The 16,796-nt window shown below is 39.9% G+C and overlaps 1 protein-coding gene across 1 annotated transcript in view; it reads left to right on the plus strand.

The window, feature by feature from the left end:
• Window positions 1–16,796, plus strand: part of MPP4 (membrane palmitoylated protein 4) — a 52,629-nt gene that overhangs the window by 9,256 nt on the left and 26,577 nt on the right. The window contains exons 4-11 of the mRNA XM_042444052.1: window positions 3,585–3,695; window positions 4,187–4,308; window positions 6,810–6,887; window positions 7,158–7,238; window positions 9,241–9,372; window positions 10,925–11,006; window positions 11,740–11,825; window positions 15,435–15,506. Coding sequence (XP_042299986.1) covers window positions 3,611–3,695; window positions 4,187–4,308; window positions 6,810–6,887; window positions 7,158–7,238; window positions 9,241–9,372; window positions 10,925–11,006; window positions 11,740–11,825; window positions 15,435–15,506 — 738 coding nt within the window. The 5' untranslated portion in view covers window positions 3,585–3,610. The remainder of the gene's footprint in view (window positions 1–3,584; window positions 3,696–4,186; window positions 4,309–6,809; window positions 6,888–7,157; window positions 7,239–9,240; window positions 9,373–10,924; window positions 11,007–11,739; window positions 11,826–15,434; window positions 15,507–16,796) is intronic.

Raw genomic sequence — 16,796 nt, forward strand, 5'->3', positions numbered from 1 at the left:
GTACATTGTTTTTGTTATGTGCCTTCCAGTTGTTTCCAGTTTATGGCAATCCTAAAGCAAACGTATCATGTGATTTTCTTGGCAAGATCTGTTCAGAGGTGGTTGCCCTTGCCTTCCTCTGAGGCTGAGAGAGTGTGACTTGCCCAGGGTCACCCAATGGGTTTCCATGGCTGAGCAGCATTCAGACCCTGGTCTCCAGACTCATAGTTTAGCAATAGCAATAGTAAGTACATTTCTGTACCGCTTATCAGTGCACTTAAGCACTCCCTAAGTGGTTTACAATGGGTAAACTAATTGCCCCCAACAAGCTGGGTAAGGATGCAAGCCTGAGTGGACCCTGAGCCTCTGGCTAGGATTGAACTCACAGCGTTGTGGTTTGTGAGCGAGTGGCTGCAGTACAGGCATTTAATCACTGCGCCACCATACTGGCTTGAATATACATTAATATATTATATATGTATACAGTTGGCCCTCCGTATCCAAGGGCTCTGTATTAATGGATTCAACCAACTGCAAACAAAAGGTGAATGAACAAGGCTGGAGAGAGACTGCAGATCTGTGAAATGGTAGGAATCCAAGCATAGTGTTTGATGCAAAGCCTCACTTCCTGCCATTCCACAGATCCTCAGTCTCTTTCCACCCTTGCGTCTTGTTAATTTGCTAAACAATGCATTACATATAACAAGCATTAATATATAATTTACATTTTATTAGATATTAAAAGTAATCTAGAGATTATTTAAAGTACACGAGAGAATATGTGTGTCTTTTGTTTTTATGCCCTTTTATATACTGCACCTGAAGTATGATAACGTACTCTGAAATGATTTGCAATCATACTGAGAACAAGCAAAATAAAACTAGCCTGCCTAAATCTTACATCTTAATTCATGCTGCCCAAATAAACTGGGACTAATTTATCTGTGGATCAGCAACCTGGTTTACTCTGGATGTGTTGGACTACAACTCCCATAATCCCTGACCACTGAATACAGAGAATATTACATGGATAAACCAACTAAAATGGTTCCTTCTCAGGGTGTTATTGTGGCACTTACTGTAAGGGCAACAGTGACAGAGGAAGGTATCCTTTTGCTTATACATCTCTGGCAGTTGTTTTTGGCAGGTATTTCAGGAGTTGTGTGGTGCCAAAACAATAGGAATTTTGGTTCTGGTTTAGTACATATTAATCTGGCATTAATTAAGAGCCAGCATGGCATAGTGGTTTAAACATTGGACAAGGACTCTAGAGACCAGGGTTCTTATCCCAGTTTGACCATTAAACCCACTGGGTGACCTTGGGCAAGTCACACTTTCTCAGCCTCAGAGGATAGCAATGAAAAAAAACCTCTGAAGAAACATGCCAAGAAAACCCTGTGATAGGGTCACTCTAAGTTAGAAACAACTTGAAGAAAGACAGCAACAACAACAACAAATCTGGCATTCATTCTACTGGGGACAATAGAACCAATGCAGCCAAACAAAGGTCAGAAGGGACTCAAAGGCCTCCTAATCCAAAATTTGCCCTCCAAACTGGATTGTCCGTCCAGTCGCCACACTTCTTAAATTCAACCTGTGCAAAGTGTCCCACAAAGCTATGGCAGAGCAAATAGACGGATATGGCAGAGCAAATAGATTTACAAAGCAAATAGATTGAGATGGCACTGGCAAACAAGCCAAAATTCATGTTACTGCAGAAACATAGAGTTGGAAGAGACCACACGGTCCAGCTGATCCAACCACTTACTGCATCGGAATACACAATCAAAGCATCCCCAACAGATGGCCATCCAGCCTCTGTTTAAAAACCTCACCATCAGGACGTTCTTCATAATGTTTAGGTAGAATCTTTTTCCCTGGAATTCAAAGCCATTACTCCATGTCATAGTCAGAAAACAAGCTTGTTCCATCCTCAATATGACATCCCTTCAGATACTTAAACATGGCTGTCATGTCACCCCTTAACCTTCTCTTCCCCAGGCTAAACATACCCAGCTCTCTAAGCCTCTTCTTATAGGGCATGGTTTCCAGACCCTTCACCATTTTGATCACTCTGTTCTGGACACACTCCGGTTTCTCAATATCCTTTTTGAATTGTGGTCCCCAGAACTGGACACCGTATTCCAGGTGAGGCCTGACCAAAGCAGAATACAGTGGCACTATTACTTCTCTTGATCTGGACACTACACTCCTATTGATGTAGCCTAGGATCATAATGGCTTTTTTAGCTGCCGCATCACATTGTTGACTCATATTCAGTTTGTGGTCTACGAAGACGCCTAGAATCCTTTTGCATGTACTCTTGACAAGCCAGGTGTCCCCTGTCCTATATCTGAACCTTTCATTTTTTTCTGCCTAAGTGCAGTACCTTTCATTTCTCTCTGTTGAAATTCATTTTGTTAGTTTTGGCCCAACCTTCCAATCTATAATTAAGGTAATTTTGAATTTTGTTCTTTCTCCTGGAGTATTAGCTACCCCTCCTAATTTGGTCTCATCTGCAGATTTGATAAATATGCCCTCTATTCTTTCCTACATGTCATTGATAAAGGGCCCAGGACAGAACCCTGTGGCACCCCACTAGTCACTTCTTTCCAGGTTAAAGAGGAGCCATAGCTGAACACTCTTTGGGTTCAGCTGATCAACCAATTACAAATCCACCTAAGAGTCACATTGTCTAGCCTGCATTTTACTAGTTTTTGTCTACTTGTTTGTTTTTTGCTGTTTTTGTCTTGTTTTTTTCATTAAGAAATTTCTGACTGCTACTCTTCCATGGAAGAACGTTTCTTCTTACCCTGATTAAGGTGTACCAAGGAAGTGGAGGAAAAACAATTCATGGAGAGAAATTGTTTTTTGGCTCCCAATGGCCCACAACCCAGGAAAGGAATTTTACATAATCTTTTATAAATGTATCTCTGTTAATCTTGAGCACTGCCATATTATTTGGCTTCAACAATTCAAAGGAAAGGGTTCCAGAATTGTACATATCTCATAATTAACCTTTACAGATGGTATTACCCTGCTACAGATGCACACTGTGGCCTTGATTCGAAAGCATTGTTAAAACATCATATTGTGCCATTTAAAGACTCATACATGACTCCTTGTTAAGAATCTGGAGTGTGTCTAGAGGAGGGCAACCAAAATGGTGAAGGGTCTGGAAACCATGCCCTGTGAGGAGACCTAGGGAGCTGGATATGTTGAGCATGGAGAAGAGATGATTAAGAGGGTGATGTGATAGCCCTATTCAAGTATTTGAAGGGGCATCATATTCAAGATGGAGCAAGCTTGTTTTCTGCTCCTCCAGAGAATAGGACCCAGAACAATGGATGTAAACTACAGGAAAAGATATTCCACCTAAACTTTAGGAAGAACTTCCTGACAATAAGATCTGTTTGACAGTGGAATACATGCCCTTGGAGAGTGGTGGAATCTCCTTCTTTGGAGGTCTTTAAACAGAGGCTGAATGGCCATCTGTCCAAGGTGCTTTGTATATTCCTGCATGACAGGAGGGTTGGACTGGATGGCCCTTGAGGTCTCTTGCAACTCTAGGATTCTATAATTTCTTATTCTGCTTTGTTTCCCAGTTAGGCTCCCAGCTTTCAGGCAATAGATGATCCACTCAGAGAAACGAGGCGAATCTCCAAGAATGAAGGAGAAGATGGAGAAGGCTGCCCTTTTGCGCAGCCATGAAAATGGTACACTCCATCATCTTATTTCCCCATGTGTATATGTGCTTATGTATTTGTTTTTAATAAGTTTTATATTCGTGTTAGACAAATACAAACTCGAAAATCTGCTGTCTGTTTGTAAATATCTAGTTTAATTAAAATAAATTATTCGGTTTAAAAACATCTATTAGCTACAATGTTGAGGCTAAGATTTTTTTTAAACAATGAAGTGTTTAAGTAATCAGTTTGTCTGACATGACTTTCTTGGATTCAGTAAAATTACATCACTGTATACCTTCAGACCATGCAGTGGAACTATAATTTCTGTAGGATAATACTATTTCTGTATGTAAACATTATATTTAATTTAATTAATTAAAAAGTATAAAGGATGACAACAGTTTACATTTAGGGTGAATATGTCTTTCCCCTCTCCTTTAACCTCCCAATAACAATTCTAGATTTAAAATGAGAGATAATCTGTTAACTTAACTATTTGTATGTGTTTTGTGAATTAGGTTTATCTCACGTACTGTCTCTGGTTCTGCAAGAGCTGAGCCTTTTCTATAAGAGAGACATCAATGGGGTTGGTGTGTTATATGACCTGCTCAGATCCCCATGGCTACAGGCTCTCCTCAAGGTAAGGTCCATTTCAAAGAGAAGTATGCAATTTCCAGCTGTTGTGCCTTACCTTTAGTATATACCAGAGGTTCTTTAGATGTGGCTGACCAGATGTTTTATTGGGCAACAAATCCTGGTAGCCTTAGTCAATGCAGAAAATAGTGTGGGATGATGGAATCCAGCAATATCTAGCATGCCACCCCTTCCCCATTCCTGACCTGAACAGATAGATTTTGGAGTGTATTTTCAAGCACTATTCGTTTTAACGGTTCTTAGTACTGTGCGGATTATAGCAGCTAAGGACAATTCTTGGAAAAATAATGTAGCCTCCCCACCCACTGCCAATGGTCAGTGATTATTGCAGTTCTCTCCTGCTTAATGTACAATGCATTAAACCACAAGTAAGAATTGCCATGCCATCTCAGGTAGTGATGAACCATCCAAAACACCAGCTTCCTTTCCTGTCTCTGTAATGTTTCTCAGATCTAGATGTTTCCATAATTTTAACATGACAAAATGTTAAAATAAGATGTCTGCCATTTCTCTCAAGTTTATTTCCTATCTTTTGGGACCAGTGGCATTCAGGCAGATTTTGATCACAGCTGCACAACACAACAACCTCGAAAACTCTGGCTGATCAGTTAGGAACAATATGCTTCTGCTTGTTGCCTGATTGCTTCAATTTGCAAACCATGGGGCTTTACTATGTGATTTGCTTATTGTGTTGCTAAACATACTGCTTGTTTGCTTGTTTAGGGGATAAACTAGACAAATAACCTAAAATCACATCCTGTGTTTCTTCCCTGGGTTGTGTAAAGAGAAACAAACAAGACAAGTTTGCCCATGTTGGAGCAAAATTGCTCCTGCTAAAACAAGAGCCATTGGTCAGCATGCACCAGTACTCTGCTTGTACAGTTGGTACAGATATGGAGGTCTCTGTACCGTAGCAAGGCCTGAAATCAAATTGAAATGAATCTAGATAATCTGTTTCATCCAGAACGGCCTGAAGATGCTATTTGCTTTTACTATTTTTAAGAGATTTTTTTAGGAGCAATTAATAGAAAAAGTTTGTCTTGTGTGCCATGATCTGCAGTACAGACTTGTACTACTAGTCTGGTAGATATAGGCAACAAGGAGTTGTATACAGGCAAGTGAGGAGATTCACAGAGGAGAGATGGAGTGTCCATCCCTGCTCTGCATCCAGCATAAGGAACCAGATAGCCTGCTAGAACAGGAGAGCCTCATTCTGTACCTAATCTAACAATGCAGCTTTCTATTCATCCTTCCACAACTTGCTTTTTTTCCCCTTCCAGGCTAGTAACTTCTGTGTATTTTTTTTCTTTTGCAATGCTGATATAGTGGCAATGTAGTAGCCTTAGTACTGTACTAGACTGACAAATGGTTACCTATAAGACATAACCTATTTGTTTTGGGTTTCTGTTTGGTTAAAGATATAGAATGGCTTTTGGTCAATAGCCCTTTCCATTTGTACAGTGTATATTGCTATTGTACAGTTTGTAATGTTTGTATCAGGGACTGCATTAACCAGTTCCATGGTATAGTAGTTGCCATCTTGAAGCTATTTTGAGATCTGAGAGGTAAGATACAAGTAATTTTTGAAATGAAAAGATCCAGACATATTTTGATTTCTGACAGTAGATGTGTTCCTTGAGACAGAGAAAAGAAATGTGTTTGACTTCAAGGGAAGCTGATGTAATCAAACCTTTCTCATTCGCACACCCTTCCCATTTATTGTACTGCATCTCTCATCAGCCCACTCACCAGGCCATGCTTTTGTGTGTTGGCAAGACTTGTAGTGCAACCTGCTTGGATTGCATTCAGATGAGGAAGGTTGATTTGGGCAATGTGAGGATATAGGAGGATGTGTTGGAGATGTGTTGGAGATGCTGGTTTAGAGGATACAAGCCAGAGATACAGATGTAAAATATCAATTTATGGTGTAGTAAGTAAAGAGTTGGACTGGGACTTGGCAGCTTCAAGTCCTCAGTGAGTCATGAACCTCACTGAGTGAACTTAAACCAGGCAATCCCTTTCAGTCTGACTTTCTCACTGCATTATTTCTCTGAGGAGAAAAAAAAAAAGGGGGGTCCATATACTCTGAGTGCTTTCAAGAAAAAGCAGACTATAAATGTAACTAATAAATACATAAAATGCATAGAGCAGCCTTTCTCAACTTTTTTATCCTGGAGGAACCTTTGGAATAATTTTCAGATCTCAGGGAACCCCTACATAAAAATTACGATAGCTACAGCTTTAAAAAGCTATTTTTTAAAGTCACAAGCTCTTGCAGAAACCACAGTGACCTAGGGTTCTGGGAAAGCTGGCTGAGAAACCTGCCATACTATATTGAAATTTGGTTTGATTCCTAGTTGAGTCACGTGCACATTTTGATGGTGGGAAGAGAAATTCAGGAGTGTGAGCAACATGTACATGGATGACATGGAAAAGATTGGTTCCATATGACATTTTGTTGTGGCTGTGGTGTCTTTATCATCCTAGGTATATGAATGCCTTCATCAGCATATCAAACGGAGACCCGTTCCACTTACCTTGCAGGCACGCGCACTAACCCATGAGGTGAGAATGCTGGGCTCGCTTGTAGGAAAAAAAATCATTTATGGATCTCAATGATGTTACTTCTCTGAAGGTTCTTAAAGGTTAAGAAGTAACAAACAGTGAATCATTTAGTTTCCTGCATATCAGCTTTCGATAAGCTGTACTCTTTTGTGTTGTCCATATTTAGAAAAGTGCGCTGGGTTGTAGTTCTATTTAAGAAAATGATAATTAAAAAGTTGTGCCTGCTACAGATTTTTCAGCATGAGGATAGTCTCCCTTGTTTTTCCTCAGGTGGTGGAGTTGTTGCGTGGAGCCCAACAACATCCAGAAGTTAAAGAGCTAAGACGACTTCTACGAGGTCCTCATTTCAAGGCAAGTAGTGGCTCCCTGAAGTTCCTCAGCACTGAGGGAGAAAGATCAGGTGTAAGACATGGTTTGATATGTACTATTTAAATGAGTTATATTTATATTCTACCTTTCATTCAGTTAGCTTCAAGGTGGCATTCATGGCTCTTCTCCTGTTCATCTTATCTTCTCAATAGACCAAGCTGGCCCTAAGTGTCTCAGGGAGTATCAGTGAAAAATTGCAGTTGATGCAGGCCACTGGTAATTTTATCACTTTGAAATAATTAAGATGCAAGCAGTGCCAGCTCCTGTTTGAAAATATTCTAATATTAAGTACCCAGGAATAAGACAAAAGCATTTTCCCTCAAATTGTCTAGACAAAGTAGCCCATATAATAGAAGAATGCAGAATGTGATGATACAGATTTTATTATACCATTACAGAAGCAGAAGGAAAACAGCCAAAACCTTTACAGGATGTCTGATGTAAAACATACCATAGTAGTTAGATCTGTATTTCCCTTCAGCATTTAAAAAAGGTATGCAAGCCACATCAGAACCTTTGATAGTCAAACTTCTTGGCTCTTCATCTTGAGATGCTAGCTTGGTAATATAATACTGGTAAGAAGCTTGAGAGTGCGGCCCTGGAGCATTTGCTCCAGTTGCAGCACTATGAACCCACCCTTCCTTGAGGAAAACTTTCTTCAAATTCCAGATTTTGAAATTAAGCACACATCAAAAGTGGGGAGCATTTGGTCTGTCAGATATTTTGACTTATAACTCCCACCAGCTCTATCCAGCAGTGCAGTTGTCCTCCAAAACATCTGAAAAGTCACAGGATACTTATTTCACTGAACTCCCTTTTAACTTGAGATACACAGAGCTGGATTACAAGACATGAACCCAACTGTTAAATAACTAGAGTTGATGCATGGAATCCAGTGGCATCCCTAGGGTTGGTGTTAACCAGTAATGTACTTATCGTGTCACGCCCCTATCGACCTACTCTCATTTTGCACCATACAGAATCCTTAGTAACATTTTTTTGCACCAATGTTACTTCGTAAATCATAATTCCCATATGCCACTGAATGTAATGCTAATAGTTGTGACATAAGCAACTAGCAAAATTAAAATTATACCTTCAAATTACAATATCATATGCAGAACTTAAATGTATTTACATATACATAGTGAGGATGTGGTTAAAATGTGATGTTTTAAAATATTTTTTAAAATAATATATGTTTAAAAATCATTTTTTAAATAAAACAATTAACATTTTGAATTTTGAAATTTCAATTTTAAAAATTTCTGGGACTTCTTTTTTCCTCCCACTGAACTTGACCCCACTTCCACCATGTCTTAAAGCATTTTAAAAGGAAGCAGGTGAATGCCACAGCCCGTTTCTCCCAAAAAGTGTTTGAGGAGCAGTGTCACCCCTCCTTAGGGTGTCACCTGGTGTGGTCTGCACCCCCTGCATCCTCCTGGTGATGCCACTGATGGAATCAATAGGAACTTGGTATCTTAAGCCTTACATAAATGCCATTGATTCAGTAGGTTTACTCTGATTGGGATTCGCAATTGGATTTAGGCCCAGAAGTGGCAGTAAGAAATCAGTTTTCCAATGTAAAATATTACAATGAGAACTGTCCCTGAATATAGAGATTGCTGGCATTTCTCACCAAAAGAAATATATTCTTTAACACATACCCACCATAGTTGAGATTTGACAACAATGTATTGCTTCTGACCTTAATTCAAGCAACCTTTCAGTCATTTCCTATTGATTCTCTATATATAAGATGGTGTTAGTTGTGTTGAATGCTGAGGACAAGCTATATGCAAACACAGTGTGGTGCCTTAGCTTTATGGCAATATGGAAACAAGCAACACAGCCAATGTGAATAGCTGTGTCTTAGGTAGAACTGTCCTTTTTCTATCTGACTACCAGGCAGTTACATTAAAGATGGCCTCACTATTGCTTACTTCTATCCCCTTCCCATTCTCATCCCCCACCTCACTTGCAGGCTTTACTATCAGCTCATGATACAGTGGCCCAGAAGGATTATGAACCAGTTCTTCCACCTTTGCCAGATAACATCCCTGAGAATGAGGAGGCTATGAGGATAGTCTGCCTGGTGAAAAACAAACAACCCCTTGTAATGTTATATTTTAATTCTAATTCTAAGCTGTGGAATCACTTTCATCAATCACTTTTTAATATTAGAATATATGCTATATAAATTAGGATTTCTGTCAAATTCAAATTCTTCCTTTGCTGATTGACCTTTGCTTTGAACATACAGTATGTAAAAATAGTGGAGTATGACAAACGTAATATGATGCTTTCTGAAATAAATTGATTTTCAAGAATGGAAGATTTTGTCACATGTTTGTCTCCAGATGTTTAATAATAGACTAGCCAGTATACAGTATATAGCGGGAAGAGATTCTGGAAGTTGCAGTACAACAACATCTGAGGGCCACAAGTTTTTCAACTTGCTTTAAAGTAATAACCCTAATAATTGCTTACTTGAGAATATGACCCATTGAACTCAGCAAGACCTACTTCTCAGTAAGTAAATATAGAATGTGATTTAGGAGAAGCTAGGCAGGATTGATATAAAGGGTTTTCTTTGCTTCTAGATGTGTAGAATTCAAGTCCATTGCTTCTTCAGTTTTGGAGATATAGTAGGTTAGAAAAGGAAAAATTGTTTGTTAAAATGGAGTTAAAGAACACTATATGTAAATAGGCATGGGAACATGTGGCCTGCCAGATGTTGTTGTTGTTGTTGTTATTATTATTTATTTAAAGTGATTATAAATTGGTTATTATTTAAATTGCTAAAAAAGTTTAAAAACCAAAGCCCTAATTGAATGATACAGTTTTGACTGCCTGTTGAAAACTCATAATATCAGTGGAACCAGCTAGACTTTCCTTGGCAGGGAGTTCATGATCAAGGTGCTACTGCAAAAAAGGCCCTGTCTTGTGTATTCACTAACACTCAAATATGACAGACAACAAAGGCTGTCTGTCATATTATCCACTGAAAGCTCAGATTACAGGCAACTCCTGTTATGAAGTCAAAAGCTTTCATGCCCAGCATCCATAGTTTTTTGTTGGTTTTTCGGGCTATGTGGCCATGTTCTATAAGAGTTTATTCCTGACGTTTCATCAGCATCTGTGGCTGGCATTCTCTGAAGATGCCAGCCACAGATGTTGGTTAAATGTCAGGAATAAACTCTTACAGAACATGGCCACATAGCCCAAAAAAACCACAAAAAACTTCTATTATCTCAAATCACTGTCTGTATTGGCAAGGGCTCAATAGGAATTGCAATCCAACAACATCTGGAATTACCCATCTGGAGACATTAAAGAAACAGGGATGTGCAATAGTCACTAGTGTATATTTCTTTTTTAAAAGGTGTGTAAAACTAGAGTACATATTTTGGTCATGAAAAGTAAAGTAATCTTATTTCTTCATGGTATGGGGGAAAGAATATCTGTTAGTGGTAATACAGGATATGTATGCAAAGAAAGATGTATGTATAAGGGCTTTGGCCTTAGTATTTCTAGCACCACAACTTTCAACAATCATTTCCAGTCATGTCTAACTACTCATCAAATCTGCACTTTGTTCCCATTTTCCCCATTTCTTTTATTCAGCATTTGCCTCTTTTTCCCCTCTCCTAATCCCATCCCAACAGGGTGCCACTATTAAACGCCACGAGCTCACAGGAGACATTACAGTAGCAAGAGTAATCCATGGTGGATTGGCAGATAGAAGTGGTAAGATTAATTTAACACACACTACAATGGCAATGGATGGGGGAGGGGGAGACAAAGAATAATCTGTCGGAGCTGCATGTCAGTGGCAGATTGGGGAGGAATGCAGAGGTGGGTGAGACTATGGCCAGATGTGGCCAAACTGACTCCTTTTCTTTGTCTGGAAATGATGGAAGTTATAGTCTTGAGGGCACTAGAGTAGGGAAGGTTGGGATGGGTAAACTAGGGGTGGACAAATGGATGGGGAAATGGGGGCTAATTCTCTCCCCTGTGGGCTGCACTTTCCTGAGTACACCTGAGGTGATGCATCCTGGGTGCACCAGAAGTGATGCGGTGTCATTTCTGGCAACCTTTTCCTGCGTAATAGCTGAGTTTGGGCGTTTGAAAAGGATAAACGTTTGTGGTCAATCTGCTACATTCCTAGAAGGATTTGGCTATGTTTGGGCAAAAGTTTTTGCCAGAAAATCAGTTCAGGAATGACAGGTCGGGCATCTTCAGAGGATATAAAAGAAAGGTTCAGGCTGCACTTTCCCCAATCCTGGAGTAGACTTAAATGGATAATCCATAACAATGTCTGATTTTCTGATGTGTGTGGCTTCTATAAAAGGCTCAGTTTCGTGGTTAAGTGTTTTATGAGCACTGCATCCCTTTCTTTGGAATTCTAACAAATAATCTTGACATCTAGTCTTTTTTGCATCATTGACAAACCTCTTAATGTCACTTCTTTCTGTCATAGGGTTGTTGTATGCTGGAGACAAGCTGGTAGAGGTGAATGGAGTTCCAGTAGAGGGTCTGGAGCCTGAACAAGTAATCCACATTCTGGTATGATGATTCTGTTGGACAGACCTGGAAGCTGGAGCTTCAGATAACCAACAAACACTATTTTAAGTAAAATGAGAGATATTTATTGTAGGAGCTACAGCTGGAGATAGAAAGGTAAAGTTGAGATGCTGCAGTTAGTTACATGTCTAGGTGAGGGAGAGATTAAGAGCGAGTTCAGACTAAGTGGGAGACAGTAAAGTCATCTGAGAGTACCAGCCTAAGTAAGGAAGACACAATTAGGCAAGAGGGTGTATGTCAAGTGAGGTCAAGCATTTCTATAAAACTGGGGTGGGCAAGCTTTGGAGTTCTTTGAGCCAATATTTGGTCCTTAGGACCCACTACATGCTGTACAAGCCCCAGAAAGTTGCAAAAATCGAGAAGAACTCTGGAGATGGCTGGAAAACCCTCTTCTGGTTTGCAAACACCCTTTTTTGAGGGGGCAGGGAGGACATAGTGCAGAGTGCTGTATTTTGTTTTGGGATAAAGTCATTGGTCTTGGAAAGACTGTTTCTTGAAGATCTCCATATCAAAGCTACACAGGAAACATGTTTTCCCCCTATTTTCGGGGTAATAATGACATTTTGCCTGTGTTCTTTGGTAATGTGTCAATTGAAATTTCCAATTAAATTAATAAATTTGATTAGCATACATACCTTTAAGATCTGTGATTTCCTTGATGTGGACAGTCTGTCCTCTGATGAAGAGCATAACTGTTCCACACCACAGTTCTTCTTGTAATTACTATGGTCAAATCATCCCCTTGTAGCAAACCTTCTAGTGATGAGCCTTCCTTTGTTGCTGTAGGCCAGTGATGGCGAACCTATGGCACGCGTGCCAGAGGTGGCACTCAGAGCCCTCTCTGTGGACACATGTGCCATTGCCCCAACACAGAGTTTGCCAGTTTGTTACTAGAAAGCCAAGAGGGACATGGCACTTTGCAATAAATAAGTAGGTTTTCGGTTGCAGTTTGGGCTCTCGGCCTCTAAAAGGTTCACCATCACTGCTCTAGGCTTACCCTTAAGCTGCAGACATGCAGTCTGCGTCTGAATCTATACAGTTGGCCCTCCATTTTCATGGGAATCCATTCTGGACCCCCCTGCGAAAACAGAGGCTCGCACATATTCAAGCCTCGTAAGGTTGAATGGGGCACGCCCTGTGCGCACAAGCCCATGTGTGTATGCTGGGCGCATGCGCCATTGGAAATAATGGAGACCACCCCTCCGCAGATATTCAAGGGCGCGGATCCCAGATCCACAAGTTAGGAGGGGTGACTTACTTGTTTGAACCTGACAGAACTTGTATTCCACCAGCATAGAGAGTCCAGGGCCACACTATGCCACAGTGAAGAGGCAGAACAGGACTTTGGGGAGGATATGTGGATATTAGGGCATGTGTCCTTCTTGTGAGCCTTATTTTAAATATTTTGTTTACAATGTTTATGATCCCACTTTTCTGCTAATACACTCTCAATACTTCAGAATTTAAAATATGTGCTCACAATTTAATAGAAGTGCAGTTGGTCCTCCTTATCCACAGTTTCTTTATTCACAAAGTCAACCATCCATGGCTTGAAAATATTCAAAAAAATATAAATTCTAAAAAGCAGACTTTGATTTTGACATTTTATAGAAGGGACACCCTTTTACTATGTTTGTATTTAATCAGGCTTGAGCATCTATGGATTTGGGTCCTTCAAACAAACCCCAGAGAATATCAAGAGCCCACTGTAATACAAATGGCCAAAAAGGGAGAAAAGGAGCTCATGAGAACAAATTTGATGCCATGACTAGTGTTGGACTGTGATCTAGGAAATCCAAATTCCAAGTCCTCACTGAGCCATAAAGTCAGGTTACTTCAAGCTGCTCACTGTTTCTTAGCCTAACCCATTCCACGGAATTATTGTGAGGAGAATATGGGAATGGGTAGAGCCATGTATGTCACCTTGAGTTTACTGGAAGAAAGGAGGGATATAAATATAACAGACACAAGTAAATTTAGATGGCATGGCCAATGTCTGTGACAGTCCTGGGAGAGGAGGAGCTAGTTAGCAGTTGGCCCCACTCAGGCCAGTGGAGTTGGTAGGGCTTTCTCATTTACTCCTCAAAGTCAGGTTGTCTTGGTCAAAACTTTTCCTTAGCTTTGGCATTAACACTAACAGTGAAATATACCCACACAGGATGAAGGACTTTATTGCACAAGGCTAGAAAAGCCTTTATTGCACAAGGTTAGAATTTTAACAGGATAGAAGCATCTTTGGCCAGTACTTACCACACGACGTTGTGACTGTCCTGCTGCTGCCTTGCATTCTGTTCGTTACTGTCATGCACCTTTTCAGTGATGGGCAAAACCCATCATAGACTGACAATCTCTCTACTATTCCACTACTGCCTTGATGTAATAGGTCTCTTCTGCTGCAGTTCTGCTTCTAAGGCAGTCATGTGGTGTAAGCGGATGTGATCATGCTCCTCTCTCACCTTCTCCCTCACAGCGATTGTGACACCATCAGTGTCCCTAAGCTGGCTGCTGTGTGCACATTCACACAGCAATGAGTATCCAGGGGCAATCGACAGCCACAATCACTTATTTCCCCCCATCCACTTCATCACAAAGTGTGGGGCTGCTGTGTGCATGTGCACACAGAAGCCTTAAGCTTTGGAAGTGGGAAAGAGGAGAAATCACAACCACCAGCACCTTCCCTAAGCCAGCTGCTGTGTGCACAGTCGGGAGGCAGTTTTTGGCAGTGTGGAAAACAGATCACATGCATTAAAGAGTTTTCATGGGGAAAAGTGTGATAAGAAACTATGCTGAAGCAGTACATTTTCATTCTTAAACTAATATGATTGTTGCAGGACAGAAAGCTGGTGTGATAAAGTCTATAGGACTTTATCACACAGGGAAAATCGGGGGTTTAAACAGCAAAAATCACGTGAAAATCTCTCATTCGCAATTAACATTTATACACAACATTGCAATTAAAGGGACATTATCCTGGGAACAAACAGGCAATAAACAGCAACAGATCATTCATGGGGAAATCATGTGAATGGTTTGTTGCTGCTTATTGCCTATTTATTCCCCTGGATTGTGTCACTTTAATGGCGATGTGTGTGAAAATGTTAATTGTAATTGCACGATTTTCTCTAGATTTTCTCTGCTTAAACCCCTGATTTTCCTTGTGTGAAATTCAGTCAGTGGTCCAAAACATACTGCAGAAATAATCCAGTTTGAGACCACTTTAACTTTCCTGGCTCAATGCTAGGGAATTCTGTGACTTGTAGTTTTAAGACATTTAGTCTTCTCTAATGCCACAATAAACTACATTCCCCAGAATTCCCTAGCACTAAACCAGGGCAGTTAAAGCAGTCTCAAACTGGATTATTTCTGCAGTGTGTTTTGGACCACTGATTCAGGGTCCACTCTAGTCAGAACTAGCAATTAGATGTATGCCTCTCCTTAAAATGGTGTTATTGTTGTCTATCAATTGTTTCTTCACAAAAGAGTGGTACTAATCATTTCAAAGTAATTATCAGTCTCTGCAATTAAAATATTTTGTCTGTGGCAACAGTTAAATGTAACTGGATGCTATGTCTTCCCCCTGAATCCTTATAGGCACTGTCCCAGGGAACCATTATGTTCAAGCTAATTCCAGTTTCTGATCGACCGGTCAGCAATCAAACAACAGTAAGATGCCTTTATTTTGTTAGCCTTTCTCATTACATACATTAATCTAATAGTGGGAAGGAGCAAGGCATATGTCATCAGTACTGTCAATTGAGTTCATGGCTCCTCTAGCAACATAGATAGTGGTGAAAATTAATACACAGTGCACCAAAGTTGTTTATGGAAGCAATCTGTTATACCAATACACTGCCATTTCAGTGGCTGACAGTAAACCTCTAGGACTAGAACTGGGCCAATGAGCTCAGGAATTGTGCAAAGCCTTTTTCCAATGGGCTTTTACACGAATCAAACTAGAGGAAGCATTTAGCACATTTTTCAAAGAGATGCTCCTTCAAATAGTGAAAGATGTTTTTGTCATATAGCAGCACAGATTTTCCTTTCCTATGTATATTGTATTTAGCATCTCTTGCTTTGTGACTGGTCATCAGATGCTTGGTTTTTGACTATACCCTTGGGGAAATTGCAGACAATGCAAAATTAAATTGCATGCTATACCCCTAAACAAATAATGTGGTGGAATATTCCACATTGTGGATGTAGCCTTTTCTGATTTGAAAGTTGTGCAACCCAAATGTTACACAGTAGGAAAAGAAACTTGGGCCAACTGAAGCTGCAGCTGCAGGTAGTTGTTTAAATATTTGAAGGGATGTCATATTGAGGAGGGAGTAAGCTTGTTTTCTGCTGCTCCAGAGAACAGAACCCGGAGCAATAATGCAAGCTCCAGGAAAAGAGATTCCAGCTCAACATTAGGAGGAACTTCCTGACAGTAAGGGCTGTTTGATAGTGCACACTCTTCCAACTCTACGATTCTATGAACATTGCTGATTTTTCACAGCATTTTTGTTGTGCAACATTGTTGTTTTCTTCATAAAAAAACAGCAGTGTTGTACTGGAAAATGTGCAAAACCAGCAGTGTTGCACAACAAGGCCACATGGCTATTTGTTGTCTAATACTGATACTTTCGTACAACTTTTCCTCCTAATGTTGAGCTGGAATCTCTTTTCCTGGAGCTTGCAACATTGCTGTTTTCTAGGTAAAAAAACATTTTCATGATTTTCTTTTTTTTAATCATTTTTAATTAAAAAATAAAATTAGTTTACAAACAATTGCAATAAAACCAATTGCCAAAATAATTATAAAAATGACAAAACAAGAAAAAACAAGAAAATAATTAATCAAAGACAATGTATTAAAAACCAAGTGTCACTGACAACTTTAATAGGAAAACACTGGGGTAAAGAAATGAGTCTTCCTGCTTGTTTCCACTTTCCAAAGAGAGTCTCATGTGT

This window comes from Sceloporus undulatus, chromosome 1 (assembly GCF_019175285.1).
Source record: "Sceloporus undulatus isolate JIND9_A2432 ecotype Alabama chromosome 1, SceUnd_v1.1, whole genome shotgun sequence".
In the NCBI taxonomy this organism is placed as follows: domain Eukaryota; kingdom Metazoa; phylum Chordata; class Lepidosauria; order Squamata; family Phrynosomatidae; genus Sceloporus; species Sceloporus undulatus.